An 18759-nucleotide genomic window follows, 5' to 3' on the forward strand; every position below is an offset into this window, starting at 1 on the left:
GTGCGAGGGCTGAGCTCTCCCAGAATTCCCGGAATTCCGATCCCACTGCAAACCCTCAGCACAGCGGCGGGAGGGACAAGCGGAGTGCTCCCAGTATTCCCAGTATTCCCAGTGCTCCCAGTATTCCCAGCGGTCCCAGTACCGCCATGAGCCCTCAATCCCAGGGACAGAGTGGACAGAGGTTAAATAATCCCAGTTCTCCCAGTATTCCCAGTAACCCGGTGAAGCTCCAAGCCCTCTGCACTCTGGTGGTGGGCACGAGTGGAGGGGTGAAGGCCGAGCCCAGTATTCCCAGTATTCCCAGTATTCCAAATATTCCAAATATTCCACCGAGCCTTCAAGCTCTCAGCACAGTGACAGTGGGGACAAATGGAGCCCTCCCAGTGCTCCCAGTTCTCCCAGTATTCCCAGTGCTCCCAGTATTCCAGTATTCCACTGAGCCCTCAAGCTCTCAGCACAGTGGCAGTGGGGACAAATGGGTTGCTCCCAGTTCTCCCAGTGCTCCCAGTATTCCCAGTATTCCCAGTGCTCTCAGTATTCCCAGTATCCCATGAGCCCACAGCCCCTCGGCACAGTGACAGTGGGGACAAACGGAGCACTCCCAGTATTCCCAGTATTCCCAGTATCCCAGCACCCCACCGCCCCTCAGCACAGCCCGGGGGGGGCTCCGAGGCTGAACCCACCTTTTCCCTGCCCCCCATCCCCATTTCCCACCCCATTCCCCGGAGCCCCCCTCCCACGGGACCCCCCCTCCCCGGTGCCACATTGGCCGTGTCCTGCCCCGCTCCTCTCCCGGCCCTGGGACCGACGTGGATTTTTTTGGCTGTAATTACACCCTGCCCAAATTGCACGGTAGGTTGTGGATCATTGTCCAGGAGCTTTTGCTTTTTCCAACCAACGTGGCTCCTTCAAATGTGGAAACGGCCGTGGAGCCGTGCCAGGGGGGGAGCGAGGGGAGCGAGAGGAGCGAGGGGAAGGAAGGGAAAAGAGGGAGAGGAAGGGCTGGAAACACCGAGCGAGGGGTTTGGGGGAGGGGTTTTGGGGTGTCTGTGGTTCTCGGAGGGGCTTTGGGGTTGGGGTCCCTCAGGGGATGCTCTTGGGGACGGTCCAAGGGATGCTCTGGTGGCCGTGGCCTTGCACCGTGCTGGGCTTTGGTCCCGCTGGAGGGAAGGTCCCCGTGGGGAGCCCTGGCTGGGTTTTGGGGTGCCCTGGGTGGAATTTGGGCTGCTCTGGGTGGAATTTGGGGTGTCCCAGAGCTGCGGGGGTGGCTGTTCGTGGTGGGGAGGGGCTGGCAGGGCCCTGCCGCATCTCCCGGCGTCGCGTGGCACCGGGGTCCCCAAAGCGCCACGTGCCACATCGCCTGTCCCCACCCAACCATCCCCCAGACACCTCCGAGCGTGCAGAACCCCCCAAAAAATCACACCCCGCACCCCCCCACACACAAAAAAAAACCCCGGCACCCCAAACCCCCCATGACCCCAACGCCTCCATCCCAGCCCCGCTCGGGGCACACGCGTGTGCTCGGCCGTGTTTGCGTGTGCACGGACACACGGCCCGGGGGGGGGGAGGGAGGGATGGGGGGGACAGGGGGTGCCCCCCGACTCGCTGGGTGCCTCTGATTGGCCGAGGGGGCCGTCCAAAACCCGCTGCTCGCGCCGGGTCCCACCTCCCCTCGGCTCCGCACCGTATAAAGGGCCCGCAGCAGAAGTGGGCGAAGGGCAGTAGGAACTTTCTGCTGGGGTCTGGATTTGGAGCTCCAGGGTTGCGTCGGCCCCGTATGACCCCAAGCTAAGAACAAAAGAGACCCCAAAGAGTCTACATGTCTAATATTTAGACATGTTCAGCTTTGTGGATTCTCGGTCACTGCTGTTGATAGCAGCGACTGTCCTACTCGCCCGCGGGCAAGGAGAGGAAGACAGTGAGTAGTGGGTGAGGGGTGGGGGGTGGGGGATGCTCCTCACCCCGCCGGGATGCGGCTCCGGGCTGGCACCGGCTCCGGTGGCACCGGAGACCCCGGCCCGGCTGCCCTGGGGTGGGCGAGGAGGAACTCGGGGTGGGCGAGCGGAGCGGAGAAGGGAATTTAGGGGGAAAGTGGAGAAATGAGGGGGGAAAAAGCAAAGAAAAAAAAAACAAAAAAAAAAGAGAAGAGAAGAGGATTGGGAGGATTTGGGGTTGAGGGAAAGGGGCTTAGGGGGGATCTGGGGATGAGGAGCCGGGGCGCCCTGCCAAGAGCGGGGAGGGAAGGAAGGGTGGAGAGGAGCCGGCGGGGAAGGAGGGAGCCGGGACGAAGGGGAGGAGGAGGAGGAGGAGGAGGAGGCCGGGAAGGGAAAGGAAAGGGGGGAAAGAGCGCGGGAGCGAGAAGAGGGGGGAGAGGAGGGAGAGGGGGGGGCCCAGCCCCGGGATCTGCGAAAGCCATCAGGAAAGAATTAGAAAAGTCTCGGATGATTCATAAGCAAAATGTTTCTGCAGCCGGGGGAGCGGGGGCTGCCGGGGGCGCGCCTGGGGTCACCCCCCGCGCCACGGCCCCCGTGCCCGCTGCCACCTGTGCCAGGGGGGCACACCGGCACCCTGGGCCCCGCGCCCATCGCTTTTTGCCCCATTTTGTCCTTTTCGGGGGGAATTTTTTGGTGCTTTTCTTCAATGCATTTATTATTATTTGTTATTATTGTTATTATTATTATTATTATTGTTATTATGCATTATTATGCATTTTGCATTGACAGTGCCCATCCCGCACTTCCCCTTCGCCATTCCCCATTCTGCATTTTGTCTTTCCCATTCCCATTTTGCTTTTTTTTTTTTTACCCCAGAAGAATTTTGCAATTTTGCATTTTCCATTTGCCTTTTTTTTTTTTTAACTTCTTTTTCCCTCCCCCCCCCCCTTTGCCATTCTTTTTGCCTCTTTCTTATTTCTTTGCTTTTTTTTTTTAATTTTTTTTTTTAATTTTATTTTTGGGGAGGGGTGTTGTCCCACGAGCTGGCGCAGCCCCTCGCCCCTTTCCCCACGCCAAGGACCCTTCCCCAGCGTGGGGCCACCCCCGGGCCTGGCTGCTCGCCCTGCCCTCCCCTCCCTCCCCTCCCTCCCCGCCCGTCTCGGTTCTCCGGCCTCCCCTTCCCCGCTCCGCTCCAGCCCCGTCCCGCACCCGCCTGGATCCAATTTCAGCTCCGGCTCCGGGACCAGCCCAGCCCAGCCCGTCCCTGTCGCGTCCCCCGGGGGTCCCGGGGACCCCCCTGTCCCCCTCCCACGGGGGTGGGGGGTGTTTGCCTTGGCCCCGTCTGGACGGAGCGAGTGGCTGCGGGGATTTTTTTTTTTTTTTTTTTTTTTTGTTTAAATTCCAGCCGATGTGGGAAGAGTTTCTTGTGGAGCTTTTCCTGTGTCACCGCGCGGGCTGATGAGAACCAGATGAAGGGAGAGAAGCGCTGAGAGGGGGCTGAGGGGAGGAGGAGGAGGCGGGGGGGTGGGAGGAAGGCTCCGGACTCCGTTCCGCCTTTCCTGACGCTGCCGCTCGCTCTGTCCCAGTCCAAACTGGGAGCTGCATCCAGGATGGGCTCACGTACAACGACAAGGACGTGTGGAAACCAGAACCGTGCCAGATCTGCGTCTGCGACAGCGGCAACATCCTGTGCGACGAGGTGATCTGCGAGGACACCTCCGACTGCCCCAACGCCGAGATCCCCTTCGGAGAGTGCTGCCCCATCTGTCCCGACACCGACGGTACCGCCGCACGTCCCCCGGCTGTCCCCAACCCTCCCCGAGGGGACCCGGGTGTCCCCCAACATCCCCGGGTGTCCCCCAACATCGCCGGGACCTGCGTGTCCCCAATCCCCCCCAAACCCCCCCGTGTGTCCCCAACCCCAGTGGGGGTTGCTGATGCTGCCCTGTTCTGAGCCCCCTTTTTTGCCCCCACAGCCTCCCCTGCCTACCCAGAGAATGCTGGAGTAGAGGTAAGGGCCCCCCCAAAATCAGCCCCCCATAAATTTCACCCCAGCCCCGCCCCCCTGTTTGGAGCTGCCCCCCTCCCCCCTTTTCTAACGTGTTCTGTCTCTGCCCCACAGGGTCCTAAAGGAGACACAGGCCCCAAAGGAGACAGGGTGGGTGTGACCCCCCCCCCCCAGAGCCCCCTGCTCTGCAGGGACCCCAATCCCGCTGGGGTCACCCCAGTCCTGCTGGGGTCACCCCAGTTCTACTCACCTCAATCCCTCTGGGTCTCACCCCAACCCCACTGGGGTCACCTCAACCCTACTGGGCTCACCCCCATCCCACTGGAGCTCACCCCAACATCACTGGGGCTCACCCCAATCCCACTGGAGTCACCCCAACCCCTCTGGGTCTCACCCCAACCCCTCTGGGGTCACCCCAACCCCTCTGGGTCTCACCCCCCCTTTTCTCTCCGCAGGGACTCCCCGGCCCCCCTGGCAGAGATGGAATTCCCGGCCAGCCCGGACTCCCGGGCCCCCCCGGCCCTCCCGGCCCCCCAGGCCTCGGTGGGGTGAGTGTGGGGGGTCCCTGGTGGTGCAGCCCCCCCGGGGGTCCCGTGCCCCGCTCACCCCTGGCCCTGCTCTCCCTCTCCCGCAGAACTTCGCTCCCCAAATGTCCTACGGCTACGACGAGAAGGCTGGAGGGATGGCAGTGCCCGGGCCCATGGTGAGCTGGGGACACTGGGGGGCACTGGGGGGCACAGGGGGTGGGGGTGAAGCTGTCAGAGGGGACAGGAGAGCTCCCTGTGCTGGTGATGGCACCGAGCAGCAGGACATGGGAGGGAGGGCGGGGATGGGGACAGGGATGGGGACAGGAAACTGGGAATGATGGGGACAGGAATGGGGACAGGGTTGGTGATAGGGATGGGACAGGGATGGGGACAGGAAATAGGGAATGATGGGGACAGGGATGGTGATAGAGATGGGGACAGGGATGTAGCAGGGATGGGACAGAGACAGGGATGTGGAGTGATGGGGACAGGAAATAGGGAGAGGAAATTGGGAATGATGGGGACAGGGATGGAGCAGGGATGGGACAGGGACAGGGATGAGGGCAGAGAATGGGGACAGGGATGGTGACAGGAAATGGTGACAGGAAATAGGGAATGATGGTGACAGTGATGGGGACAAGGATGGAGTGACAATAGAGACAGGGAATGGTGAGGATTGGGACAGGGATAGGGACAGGTCTGGGGACAGGTTGGTGATGGGGACAGGGATGGGATGGGATGGGGTGGCAGTGGGGACAGGGAGTGGGGGGTGATGGGGACAGCTCGGGGGTGGCTTTGGGACAGCGATGGGGTGGAGGTGAGGACAGCAGGGGGAGGGTGGTGGGGTGGCAGCAGTGGGTGCAGCAGTGATGGGGACAGGGTGACAAGGTGACACTGATGACCCTTTCTGTTCTCCCCCAGGGCCCAGCTGGTCCCCGTGGTCTCCCCGGCCCTCCCGGTGCTCCCGTGAGTGTCACCTTCTCCTGTCATCTGGGTTTGGGGACAAACAGCGCCCGGGGGCGGTGGGGGGACAGGGCAGAGGGTGCCACACCCTCCCTGACACCTCCAGCAGCACGTGGGGACACAGCCCTGGTGCCACCATGCGTGGGGACACCACCGCTGCCACTGGGCGATCCAGGCCCAAACTTTTCACTTTCTGACCCATTTTTTTTTTTCCCTTTATTTTTTCCTCCGCAGGGTCCTCAAGGTTTCCAAGGCCCCCCTGGTGAACCTGGCGAGCCTGGTGCTTCTGTGAGTGCTGTCACCTGCTCCAGCCGATGTCCCCTGGCCATGGGGACAGTGCTGCTGCTGCCAGCCCTGCCTGTGCCCACACGGCCCGGGCACAGCTGTCCCCTGTCACCTCAGCCCCCTCACCCTGCCCTCCCCCTCTCTTAGGGTCCCATGGGTCCCCGAGGTCCCGCTGGCCCCCCTGGCAAGAACGGAGATGACGTGAGTGGCCTGTCCCTGCGAGTCACCCCCACTTTGGTGGCCCTGCCGTCCCCCCCAGGTGAGCAGGAGCTGCCTGGCTCGGGGACGTGTCACCAACGCTGTGTCCTTGTCCTCAGGGTGAAGCTGGCAAGCCTGGGCGCCCCGGAGAGCGGGGTCCCCCCGGCCCCCAGGTGAGACACGCCAGGGGACACCCCCAGCTGGCCACCCCCTCGGGATTGGGGTGCTCTGGTGTGGGCACAGCCCCCCCAGCGCCTCCCTCACCCCCTCCTGTTCCCCCCAGGGTGCTCGAGGTCTCCCCGGAACCGCCGGCCTGCCGGGCATGAAGGGACACAGAGTGAGTCCCCTCCCCCCGTGCTGGTGACAATCAGGGGACGAGGGACCCCTGACCTCAGCCAGGGTCCCCTCCTGACCCCCCACCCCTCCTCTCTCCTGCCCCCCAGGGTTTCAGTGGTCTGGATGGTGCCAAGGGTGAGCCTGGACCTGCTGGCCCCAAGGTGAGGAGTGGTGGCAGTGCCACCGCTGTGCTGGCAATGTCACCCCGTCCCCTCCTCCCCGCGGAGCAGGTCCCTCATGGTGTCCCCGTGTCCTTCCTCCCTAGGGAGAGCCCGGCAGCCCCGGAGAGAACGGAGCTCCTGGGCAGATGGTGAGTGCTGGACCCGCGGGGTTCTGGGCAAGGGGGGACAAGGACAGGGGGTGGCACCTGATGGGGACCCAGCTCCTCCTGGGGGATCCGCCCGGGAATGGGGCGGGAGGGGTTTAACCCCTTGGAAACGTCACCATGGACAGCAGCGGGGGGGCACAGGGAAGGGAGGGGGCTCAGGAAGGGGGAAGTGTCCACCCAGGTGACCCGAGCGTGTCCTGAACTTGTCCTGTCCCCTCCCCAGGGTCCTCGTGGTCTTCCCGGTGAGAGAGGCCGTCCCGGCCCGTCCGGTCCTGCTGTGAGTATTTGGGATGGGCAGGGCTGAGACCCCTGCCCGGGCACGGGGGGCTGGGGCTCACCTGTCCCATGCCTGGGGCTCACCTGTCCCACCTGTGCGTGTCACTCACGGTGTCCCCTGTCCCCAGGGCGCTCGTGGCAATGACGGTGCTCCCGGTGCTGCCGGTCCCCCCGTAAGTAACCCCTGACCCCCCCCACGCTCCTGCAGCTCCTCCGGGGGGAGATCCCGGCCTGGAGCCGGGGCTCTGCTGCCTGGGGGTCCCACCCGCCCCTCCCGGGTGGGATCCCCGCTCTGACTCTCGCCCTCGCTCCCATTTAGGGTCCAACTGGTCCCGCTGGTCCCCCCGGCTTCCCCGGTGCCGCTGGTGCTAAGGTAGGGCCGTGCTGGGAGGGACTGGGGGGCACTGGGGGGGCTCTGGGGGGTCACTGGGCAGGGACGGGGTGTCCGTGGGCTGGCACTGCCCAGGACAGTGGCACACGTGGGGATGTCCCCACGCCGTGTCCCGGGCGCTGTCCCCGGCTGTGCCTCCACGGGAAGGAGCCGCAGATGGAATCAGCCCTGCTGGGGCAGCCCTGGCGCTCACGGCTCTTCATCCTCCTCCTCCTCCTCTTCCTCCCCAGGGTGAGACCGGTCCTCAGGGTGCTCGTGGCAGCGAAGGTCCCCAAGGTGCTCGTGGTGAGCCCGGTCCCCCCGGCCCCGCTGGCGCTGCCGGTCCTGCTGTAAGTGACAGCCGAGGGTGTTCCCTGTCCTGCGGCCTCACGTCCTGCCAGCCCCGCCGTGACCCTCCTCTTCCTCCTTCTCTCCGCAGGGCAACCCCGGTGCTGACGGCCAACCTGGTGCCAAGGGTGCCACCGTGAGTGTCCCTCGTGTCCCCTGCCCCGCGGCCGGGCCAGGGAGGGTTGTGCGGTTCCTCACGGCTCCCGTGCCTCTTGCAGGGCGCTCCTGGCATCGCTGGCGCTCCCGGATTCCCCGGTGCCCGCGGTCCCTCCGGACCCCAAGGTCCCAGCGGCGCCCCCGGCCCCAAGGGTAACACCGTGAGTATCCCCGGGCTGCTGCTGCTCCTCCCGGGCCGCTCCTTCCCTCTGCTCCCCGGGCTGCTGCTCCCACCTGCAGCTGCCTCTGAGGTGTCCCTCCAGCCCTGCCAGGGCAGGGGGTGGCAGATGCTGGGTCTTTGTCCCTCGGGGGGGGCTCCTGGGGTCGCTCTGCTCCTCAGTTCGGTGTTAAATCTTTTCTCTCTTCTCTCCCCCGCAGGGCGAGCCCGGAGCTCCAGGCAACAAGGGTGACACCGGTGCCAAAGGCGAACCCGTGAGTGTCCCCGCGATGTGTCCCCGGGGGCGCGGCCCCTGCTGGCCCCTCCTGGGGGTCCTCATCCCTTCGCCTCCTTCCCCAGGGTCCCGCTGGTGTCCAAGGTCCCCCCGGCCCTGCTGGCGAGGAAGGCAAGAGAGGAGCCCGTGGTGAGCCCGGCCCCGCTGGGCTGCCCGGCCCCGCTGGCGAACGTGTGAGTAGCAGCGTCCCTGTCCCCATCCTGTCCTTGTCCCCACTGCTGCCATGTCCCTGACCCCATCCTGTCCCTGTCCCCATCCCCGTCCTCCCCCCATCTTCCCGTGTCCCGCTGGATTTTATGCGTGTTTGGGGACCCCGTGGTGACATCCCCAGCCCCTCAGGCTGCTCCCGCTGGCGGCCGTGTCCCGCTGTGGCACATCCCTCCCCCGTGTCCCCCCGTGTCCCCACACTGACCCTGCCGTGTCCCCCTCAGGGCGCTCCCGGCAGTCGCGGTTTCCCTGGCGCCGATGGCATCGCCGGTCCCAAGGTGGGTGCTCGCGTCCTTCTGCGGGACAAAACCGCGTCAGCGGGGACTCTGGGCACTGCCACCCGCGCCCACACAGCGGCCACAGCGGCTCCGTGTGGCTGCCACCCGCGGGGACACGGCTCTGTCCCGGTCCCCGGGTGCTGTCCTGCAGTTGGGTCACCGCTGTCCCCCCTCCCCAGGGTCCCCCCGGTGAGCGCGGCTCCCCCGGCCCCGTTGGCCCCAAAGGATCTCCTGGTGAAGCTGGACGCCCCGGGGAACCCGGACTCCCCGGTGCCAAGGTGAGCGGGCTCGGTGACAAACACGGTGACACGGTGACACGGTGACACCTCAGCGCGGCCACTGCGCTGTCCTGCTCTCCGTGCCCGCGGAGCAGCCGCTTTCCGGGACGCTCCCGCTCTCTGGAGCATCCCCGGAACCCCTGAGCTCCTGACCCCCCTCCCGCTGCCCCGCAGGGTCTGACTGGAAGCCCCGGGAGCCCCGGGCCCGACGGCAAGACCGGTCCTCCTGTAAGTTGTCCCCGCTGATGTCCCCTCCTCCCCTGGCTCGCCACCTTGGGCCCAGCTAACGAGCCGCTGGCTCCCCTCGACAGGGTCCCGCTGGCCAAGACGGTCGCCCCGGCCCCCCCGGCCCCCCCGGAGCCAGAGGCCAGGCGGGCGTGATGGGATTCCCTGGTCCCAAAGGTGCTGCGGTGAGTGTCACCCTCCGCGGGTCCCTCGGGTGTCCTGTCCCCCCCTGCCCGGGTCACTCGGGGGTCCTGTCCCCCCTGCCCGGGGTCGTCACGGGCTCACCCCGCTCTGGTTTTAGGGCGAACCCGGCAAACCTGGCGAGAGAGGAGCTCCCGGTCCCCCCGGCGCCGTGGTGAGTGCGGGGTGGGGACAAACAACCCGGGGGGAGGTGACAAAGGAGGGTGACCCCGGTGTGAGGTGACACAGAGGGTCACCGTGCTGTGGGGTGACAGGGAGGGTGACAGGGAGGGTGACAGGGCCACCCTGGCACGGGACAGCGGAATGGGGGTGAATGGGGTGTGAATGGGTGTTTAATGCGGTGTGAATGGGGTGCGATTGGGCTGTGATTGGGATGTCATTAGGGTGCGAATGGGGGTTTAATGGGGTGTCATTGGGATGTCATTAGGGTGCGAATGGGGGTTTAATGGGGTGTGATTGGGATGTCATCAGGGTGCGAATGCGGGTTGTATTGGGTGTGACTGGGCTGTGAGGCTGCCGAGCGCAGCCAGGGAAGGCTCCCGGCCCGGTGCCACAGCGGGATGAGGTGTTTGGGATCCCGTCCCGGGGGCTCCCGGCCGTGCTGGAGCGGGGACAGCGGGTGACGTGGCCGCGGGCAGCTCGCCGCGGTGTCTCCCGGCCTTCGAAGGATCCCGTGGCCGTGTCCAGGCCCACGCCCAGCCCGGGGGGGACACAGAGCCCTGCGGGGGCTGCTCTGAGCCCCCTCCTCTCCCTCCTCCCCCCTCCAGGGTGCTGCTGGCAAGGATGGTGAAACCGGTGCCCAAGGTCCCCCCGGCCCCACCGTGAGTATCACCCGGCCCGCGGCCACCCAGGGCCACTCCCGGCCACCAGAAAAGGGGCTCGGGAGCCACCTGCCCCCCTCCATGCCTGTCCTGTGTCCCCCAGGGTCCCGCTGGAGAAAGAGGTGAACAAGGTCCCGCTGGTGCTCCTGGCTTCCAGGTGAGCAGTGTTCCCTTCCCCGGCAGGGGACAGAGCACCCAGAGTGGGGGTGACATTTCCTTTGTCCCCTCCGTGGTGGCTCATGGCTCCTCTTCTTCCTCCCCAGGGTCTGCCCGGCCCCGCTGGCCCCCCTGGCGAGGCTGGCAAGCCCGGAGAGCAGGTGAGTGTGGGATGGGGACCCTCCTGTCCCCTCCCCATCACCCCTGTCCCTGGTGTGGGGGATCAATGGGAATCCCAGCCTTGCCCAGGCAATGAGGGACCCCTGAGGCCACCCCGGGGACTCCCCTGCCTGTCCCCAGTGCCACCCATTCCTCTCTGACTTGTCACCCTCCCTCCTGCCCAGGGTGTCCCCGGAGACGCTGGAGCCCCCGGTCCCGCCGGTGCCAGGGTAAGCTGAACCCCCCCCGTGTCCCCCCAATTCTCGGCACCCCAAAGTGCCCCACACGGCCCTGACGGGGCCTGTCCCACCTCCCCCCACCCAGGGTGAGAGAGGATTCCCCGGAGAACGCGGCGTCCAAGGTCCCCCCGGTCCCCAAGGTCCCCGCGGTGCTAACGGCGCTCCCGGTAACGATGGTGCTAAGGTGAGTGCCAGGCTGGGTGTGACAGGGACTGTCCCCAACCTTTGGGGCACAGGTGTGAGGGTGGCTGGGTTTGGCCTCACCCCTGAGGCTGGGGCAGAAGCTGGGATGGATTTGTTGCACCGGGATGGATTTGTTGCGCCGGGATGGATTTGTTGTGCCGGGATGGATTTGTGCACCGGGATGGATTTGTGCACCGGGATGGATTTACTCTGCCGGGATCTCACCCATCCCTGTTTTCCCTTTCCCAGGGCGATGCTGGTGCTCCCGGAGCCCCCGGGAACCAAGGGCCCCCCGGTCTGCAGGGTATGCCCGGAGAGCGTGGTGCTGCCGGCCTGCCAGGCGCCAAGGGTGACAGAGTACGTGTCCCCAAAGCCCTCGTGTCCCCAAAACCGGAGTGTCCCCCTTGGTGACCTGCTCCTCACCATCCCTGTGCCCTCCTCATCATCCCCCCGGGGCTGGATGTGCCCCCAAGCCATGGCTGGTGGGCAGCAGCGTCCTGGCGAGGGGATGCTCGGTGTCACCTCTGTCCCCATCCCTTGGGGACAATTCCTGGCTGGAAAGAGGAGGAGGAGGATGGTGCCAGCCTGTCCCGGGAGGATGAAGAACCGGGGATGTCTCCGTGCAAAGGGGGGATGAACCCCTACAAGGGACCTGTCCCTGTCACCCACCCTTGTGTCTCTCCCTCAGGGTGACCCCGGTCCCAAAGGTGCTGATGGCGCTCCTGGCAAGGACGGTCTCCGAGGCCTGACCGGTCCCATCGGCCCCCCCGGCCCTGCTGGTGCTCCTGGTGACAAGGTGGGGACATCCCGCAGGGACAGAAGTGTCCGGGAATCCACCGCCACCTCCTCGCCACAGCCCTGATCCTTTTTTTTTTTTTGTTTTCCTCCCCTTTTCCAGGGTGAAGCCGGTCCCCCCGGTCCTGCTGGTCCCACTGGTGCCCGTGGTGCTCCCGTAAGTGTCCCCCACTCTCGGTGACAGCCCTGCCACGGGTGGCCACTCTTTGGTGGCCATGGTGGCCATCCCTGCCTGTCTCACGTGGTCCCTCCCATCTCTCTATTCCAGGGTGACCGTGGCGAGCCCGGCCCTCCCGGTCCTGCTGGATTTGCTGGCCCCCCTGTAAGTGTGACAGCCCGGCCATCCCCCTCACGGGGGTCCCCTCCTGCCCCCCAGGGTGGCTCTGAGCCCCCCGGGCTCACCCTGGCCCCGTGTCCCGCAGGGCGCTGACGGCCAGCCTGGTGCTAAAGGTGAAACTGGGGATGCTGGAGCCAAGGGTGACGCCGGTCCCCCCGGCCCCGCTGGCCCCACTGGTGCTCCTGGACCTGCTGTAAGTGTCCCCCCACAGCCCCCCCACTGCCCGGCCTGCAGCCCCACAGCTCAGCTCACCCCTCTCCTCCTCCTCTTCCTCCTCTTCTTCCTGCCCAGGGTGCTGTTGGTGCTCCCGGTCCCAAAGGTGCTCGCGGAAGTGCTGGACCCCCTGTAAGTACCGGGATTGTGGGGAGGGGGCGTTTGGGGGAGTCTGGGGACACCCCTGGGTGTGAACAGCCCCCAGCTTTGATTCTGCCTCTGCTCCCCTCACACCGCGGGGCACCTCCAGCCCTGCGCCCCCAAATCCGCCTGGGGATGGCACCAGAGTGGGGTGGCCTCACCCCAGCAGGGGGAAAAGGGGGGGTTTGCCTTTATCCCCCCCAAATCGGCCCCAGGTGGGCGCTTTCCCCCTGACCACCAGCCCGGGGTGCCCTGCAGTGACTCCCGGTCAGGGAATTGTCCCCTGGAGCTTTGGATCCCACCCCACTGACTGCGGCTTTCCTCCTTTCCAGGGTGCTACTGGTTTCCCTGGTGCTGCTGGAAGAGTTGGACCCCCCGGCCCCTCTGTGAGTACCCTGGGGGGAGATGGGGGGGCTGGGGACAAGGGACAAGAGATGTCGGGGACACCCCAGGATGTGCTGGGGACACAAGACAGGAGGAGCTGGGGACACGGGACAGGTGCTGGGGACACCCCAGGATGTGCTGAGGACACAGGACAGATGCTGGGGACATGGGACAGGAGATGCTGGGGACACAGGACAAGTGTTGGGGACACAGACCAGGATCTGTTGGGGACACAGGACAAGTGTTGGGGACACAGGCCAGGTGCTGGGCACCACCCCGGTGCCGCCCGTGGCCGCCCTGTCCCCCCCTGTCCCCGGGACCCCTCTGGCCACCCCTGAGCTGGCAGCAGGGGGGTCCCGGCCTGACGGCACCGCCTCCCCTTCCCCTCCCAGGGCAACATCGGCCTCCCCGGCCCTCCCGGCCCCAGCGGCAAGGAAGGTGGCAAAGGACCCCGCGGTGAGACCGGCCCCGCTGGGCGCCCCGGAGAGCCGGGACCCGCCGGCCCCCCCGGACCCCCAGGAGAGAAAGGAGCCCCCGGTGCTGACGGCCCCATCGTGAGTCACGCCCTGCCCAAACCCCTCTGTTTGTCACCCCCTGTGGCTGTCCCCTCTGTGGCCACCGCTGAGGTGCTGTTTGTCCCCGCAGGGCGCTCCCGGCACTCCCGGACCCCAAGGTATCGCTGGCCAGCGCGGTGTGGTTGGTCTGCCCGGCCAGAGAGGCGAGCGAGGCTTCCCTGGGCTGCCCGGCCCCTCCGTGAGTACCGGGGGGGCTCCCGGGAACCGCAGACTCTGTCACCCCCCCCCCCCCCAGCCCCCACAGTTTGTGACCCCCGCGTTGTGTCCCCCCGCAGGGTGAACCCGGCAAACAGGGTCCCTCCGGCTCCCCCGGTGAACGCGGCCCCCCCGGCCCCATGGGCCCCCCCGGCCTGGCTGGACCCCCCGGAGAAGCTGGACGTGAGGTGAGTGGCCACGGTGGCCACCATCGGGACTGATGGGCACTGCCCGTGGGGGGCTCAGGGAGATCCCCCCGTTCCCCCCCCACCCTAACGCGGGTCTTTGCTCCCCCCCCCAGGGCGCTCCCGGTGCTGAAGGTGCCCCCGGCCGTGACGGCGCTGCTGGTCCCAAGGTGAGTGGGCTCTGAGAGGGGCGCGGGAGGGGTGGTGGGCTTGTGTTGGCCCTCACTGACCTCTCCTCTTCCTCCTCTTCCTCTTCCTCCTCCTCCTCCTCCTCGCAGGGCGATCGTGGTGAGACCGGCCCCGCCGGCCCCCCTGGTGCTCCCGGTGCCCCCGGTGCCCCCGGCCCCGTCGGTCCTGCTGGCAAGAACGGAGATCGTGGTGAGACCGTAAGTGATGCTCTGTCCAGAGCCCCCCTTGCACCCCCCGGCCCGGGGACACCCCAAAATGTTCTGGGGCTCAGCTCCCGCTGCTGGAAGGAGCCAGGAAGGCAGAGGTGCCACCACCCTGCAAAGGGCGATGTCACAGGTGCCACCGCCCCGCTCGGGGGTCCCTGAGCATCTCAGGGTGGTTCTGCCCCAAGCCAGCAGCAGCAGGAGGTGCAGGAAGCTCTAACCTGTCCCCTTCTCTCCTGTCCCAGGGTCCCCAAGGTCCCGCTGGCCCCCCTGGCCCTGCTGGTGCTCGTGGTCCTGCTGTAAGTGATGTCCTGCTCTGTCCTCCTCGCCGCCTCTGTGTCCCCAGAGTTTGGGGACAGCGACCGGCCAGGACCCCGCTCAACTCATCTTCCTCCTCTTCCTCCTCCTCCTCCTCCTGCAGGGTCCCCAAGGTCCCCGTGGTGACAAAGGTGAAACCGGTGAACAGGGTGACAGAGGCATGAAGGGTCACAGAGGCTTCTCCGGTCTCCAGGGCCCACCTGGTCCTCCCGTAAGTGCCGTGGGGTGGCCCCGCGTCCTGGGGGGCAGCACGAGGTGCCGATGTCACCTCTGATGTCGCCTCTTCCTCCTCCTCGATTGTCACAGGGCTCTCCTGGTGAACAAGGTCCTTCTGGTGCTTCCGGTCCCGCCGGTCCCCGGGTGAGTCCCGGGGCGAGCTGCGACATCCGCGGCAGTGTCACCGCGGGGAGGGGGCGGGGGGTCGCCATCGGGTTCCGCGTGTGTCGGGGCTGGAGGGGACATCTCTGCCGGGGTCACGCTCACTCTTTTCTCCCGTCCCGCAGGGTCCCCCCGGCTCCGCTGGCGCTGCTGGCAAGGACGGGCTGAACGGGCTGCCCGGCCCCATCGGTCCCCCCGGCCCCCGCGGCCGCACCGGCGACGTCGGTCCTGTCGTACGTCCCGACCCGTCCTCCCTTCCAGAACCGCCAGCCTTCATCGCCAGCCTCTCCCTCACCATCCTCTTCCTCTCGTCCCCCTCAGGGTCCCCCCGGCCCCCCCGGGCCCCCCGGTCCTCCCGGCCCCCCCAGCGGTGGATTCGATTTCAGCTTCCTGCCGCAGCCGCCGCAGGAGAAGGCGCACGACGGCGGCCGCTACTACCGGGCCGATGATGCCAACGTGATGCGCGACCGCGACCTGGAGGTGGACACCACCCTCAAGAGCCTGAGCCAGCAGATCGAGAACATCCGCAGCCCCGAGGGCACCCGCAAGAACCCCGCCCGCACCTGCCGCGACCTCAAGATGTGCCACGGAGACTGGAAGAGCGGTCGGTGTCCTGGTCCCTGTGTCCCGTCTGTGTCCCCTCTGCTGCTCCTCACCTCTGTCCTTCTTCCCCTCCCGGGTTATCCGCACGTCCCCTCGCCTGTCCTGTCTCTCCTGTTCCTCCTTCCATGTCCCTCTCCTCTTTGCTCCTCTCCTTCTTCCTCTTTTCCTGCTCCACGCTCCGCCCCCAGCTCCCTCCTTGGCCTTCCTCACCTCCCTCCTCATCTCCCGTGGCTGCTCCTCACCTTCCTCCTCCTCAGCATCTCACGTCCTTCATCCCTCACCCAACCCTCACCCATCCCTCCATCCTCTGCTCCTCACCTCCGTCCTCCATCCCCTGCGGCTGATCCTTCATCCCTTCCTGCTCTTCCTCACCCGTTCCCTCCCGGATTCTCCTTACCTCCATCCCCTGGGACTCTTCCTCACCTGTTCCATCCCTCTGGCTGCTCCTCACCTGTTCCCTGCTGGATTCTCCTCACCTCCATCCCTCTGGCTGTTCCTCAGCTCCATCCTCCATCCCCTGGGGCTCTTCCTCACCTTCATCCTTCAACTCTCCTGGCTATTCCTGATTTCCATTCCCCCCTGGCTGTCCCTCTCCTGTCCCATCCTGGCTGTCTCCCTCTCCTGTCCCATCCTGGCTGTCCCCTTTTCCATCCCCCCTGGCTGTCCCTCTCCTGTCCCATCCTGGCTATCCCCCCTGCTGTCCCCCCTGCCTGTCCCCCTCTCCGTCCCCCTCTTCCCCCCATCCTGACCCCATCCCTGTCCCCTCAGGCGAGTACTGGATCGACCCCAACCAAGGCTGCAACCTGGACGCCATCAAGGTGTTCTGTAACCTGGAGACGGGCGAGACGTGCGTGTACCCGAGCCAGGCGTCCATCGCCCGCAAGAACTGGTACCTCAGCAAGAACCCCAAGGAGAAGAAACACGTCTGGTTCGGCGAGACCATGAGCGACGGCTTCCAGGTGAGCCCGGGCGGCCTCGGCGGGGCTGGGAGGGGTGGGAGGAGGGGGGTGGCCGGAGGGTGACGATGGTGACCGATGTCCTCTCCCCGCAGTTCGAGTACGGCGGCGAAGGCTCCAACCCGGCCGACGTGGCCATCCAGCTGACCTTCCTGCGCCTCATGGCCACCGAGGCCTCCCAGAACGTCACCTACCACTGCAAGAACAGCGTGGCCTACATGGACCAGGCCAGCGGCAACCTGAAGAAGGCTCTGCTGCTGCAGGGAGCCAACGAGATCGAGATCCGAGCCGAGGGCAACAGCCGCTTCACCTACGGCGTCACCGAGGACGGCTGCACGGTCAGTGCCGGGGGTGGCCGCGCTGGGGACGCGGGGATGGGGTCGGGGGGGACACCCGCAGGGGACGGGGAGGTGACAGCGGTGTCCCCACAGAGTCACACGGGCGCCTGGGGCAAGACAGTCATCGAGTACAAGACGACGAAGACCTCGCGCCTGCCCATCATCGATTTGGCTCCTATGGACGTCGGCGCTCCGGACCAGGAATTCGGCATCGACATCGGCCCCGTCTGCTTCTTGTAACCCCCACGGATGCCCCACGCGTGACAGGAGAGAGTAATAATAATGATGATAAAAGTAATAATAATAATAAAAAAAAAAAAAACACACAAAAAGAAAAAAAAAAAAAAAAGAGCCGGAAAAAAAAAAAAAAAAAGGAGAAAATTTCACATGGACTTTGAATTTGTGTCGGTTTTCTATCCAGCGTCTCTGAAACAACTCCGGTTGCGTTGCCGTAAGAGAAAAACCTCAAAAACCCTTCCCCCCCCACCCCCCCCCAAAAAAAAAACCATTCAACCCCCCCCAAAAATATAAAAAAACCTAAATAAATGACTTTTTTCAAACAAAATCACCAGGAAGTGGGTTCGCTTGCTTGCCCCCCCTCATTCCTCAGCCCCGGAGATGGCAAAGCTCAGCTCCCCCCAAAAAGGTCCCCGAGCCCCCCGGGACCCCCGGCCCCTCCCCCAGGCCCCTTCGCTTCTTGCATCTCATTAGAATTTTAATTTTTTGCTGTGAGGAAGATGTTGAACTCCTGCCTATAATTTGCTTTTTCCCCCTTTGTTTTCCCCCCTTTCTCTCCCCTCTCTTTGTTTTTTATTTGGATAATGCTGATTTTGAGTTCTCTCGGTTTCCTTTCGTTCTGGTTATTTTTATGACGATTTTTTTTTTTTTTTTCGTTTCGTTTTGTTCGTTGTTCGTTGTTTAATTTTATTTTTATTCAGGCAGCAAAACCAATTCCCTCCCAAGCGGCGGAGCAGCTCCAGCCCTGTCGGATGGCTACCTCACCACTCTCGGGGTGTTTCATCGTCTTTTTTGAGCCTGAATTTTGGGGTTCTTTTTTGTTTTTTAGCTTCGTTCGGAGCTTTTCAGCCGTGCCGGGACTTTCCTGCCAGGTTCAGAGCAAAGGTGCTAATTCCCCCCTCATAACCCCCCCCCCAATTTTTTTCTCTCTGTTGTTCTCTTATTTTGATTTTCCTTTGGAGGTTTCTTTCCCTCAGGATTTTTATCCTGGTTTTTTTGAGTCTTTTTTAGTTTTTTTTTTTTAATTATTATTTTTAAATATTCTGTTTAATTTTGGCCCCGGAACAACCAAGCCCGGGACCTCCTGGTGCTACAACCTCCAAAGATCTCTCAGCTTGCTCTGCTTTCATTCCCCCTCCAGTTTATGGTTGATTTTTTTTTTTTTTTGCTGCTCAGCTCCACTCGGGAATTTTCCAAAGGTGCTATTCCCCCCCTCCTTCCCTCACCCCCCCCAAATCCCGCAAAGACAGAGGCACAAAATTCCAAGGGGGAAAGGGAATAAATCGATTTTCCAGGTTGAGCAGGTGGAACTTCAGCTCCTCTCTCGTCTTCCAGCAGCTTTTTGTCCATCCATCCATCCATCCATCCATCCATCCATCCATCCATCCATCCCTCCCTCCCTCCCTCCCTCCCCGGGCACAGAGGGGCACGAACCCACTCCCTTTGCCGGGCCCAGCTCCCGGTGGATGCTCCAGCTTTGTACCTAGTCTGTATAATGTATTATATTAATTAATTAATTAATAATTTTAAAGTGGTTTTGGGGTTTTCTTCTTTTCTCTCTCCCTCTCTCTTTTTTTTTTTTTTTTTTTTTTTTTTCCCCCCCTAGAAATGGATGATATATATTTTTTTTTTTTTTCTTTCCTGACTGCTGAAATAAAGGCATGTGAAATGATCCAACCAACCTTGGGCTGCTCTGCGCCGCTCTCGTGGGGCTCGGGGGGGGACGGGGTTGGGGGTCCTGGGTGGGCGATTTTGGGAATTCCTGGTCCCCGATCCCGCTCTGG

The 18759-nt window shown here is 64.2% G+C and overlaps 1 protein-coding gene across 1 annotated transcript; it reads left to right on the forward strand.

Moving 5' to 3' along the window:
- Positions 1–1707: 1707 nt before the first annotated feature.
- On the forward strand, positions 1708–17213 carry COL1A1 (collagen type I alpha 1 chain). Its single transcript, XM_088179468.1, is given in 51 exon segments — positions 1708–1918; positions 3521–3715; positions 3911–3945; positions 4057–4092; positions 4398–4490; positions 4577–4645; positions 5391–5435; positions 5667–5720; positions 5865–5918; positions 6035–6088; positions 6199–6252; positions 6359–6412; positions 6517–6561; positions 6803–6856; positions 6984–7028; positions 7175–7228; positions 7477–7679; positions 7682–7709; positions 7792–7890; positions 8108–8161; positions 8247–8354; positions 8613–8666; positions 8846–8944; positions 9119–9172; positions 9256–9354; positions 9471–9524; positions 10138–10191; positions 10295–10348; positions 10455–10508; positions 10692–10736; positions 10831–10929; positions 11178–11285; positions 11617–11724; positions 11827–11880; positions 11992–12045; positions 12146–12253; positions 12352–12405; positions 12747–12800; positions 13191–13352; positions 13444–13551; positions 13649–13756; positions 13870–13923; positions 14032–14139; positions 14391–14444; positions 14567–14674; positions 14770–14901; positions 14967–15074; positions 15163–15445; positions 16213–16403; positions 16496–16738; positions 16832–17213. Coding segments are annotated over 51 exon segments (4527 nt in total). The 5' UTR covers positions 1708–1836; the 3' UTR covers positions 16979–17213.
- The last annotated feature ends 1546 nt before the right edge of the window (positions 17214–18759 follow it).

This window comes from Sturnus vulgaris, chromosome 27 (assembly GCF_052056855.1).
Source record: "Sturnus vulgaris isolate bStuVul1 chromosome 27, bStuVul1.hap1, whole genome shotgun sequence".
Classification (NCBI taxonomy): Eukaryota; Metazoa; Chordata; class Aves; order Passeriformes; family Sturnidae; genus Sturnus; species Sturnus vulgaris.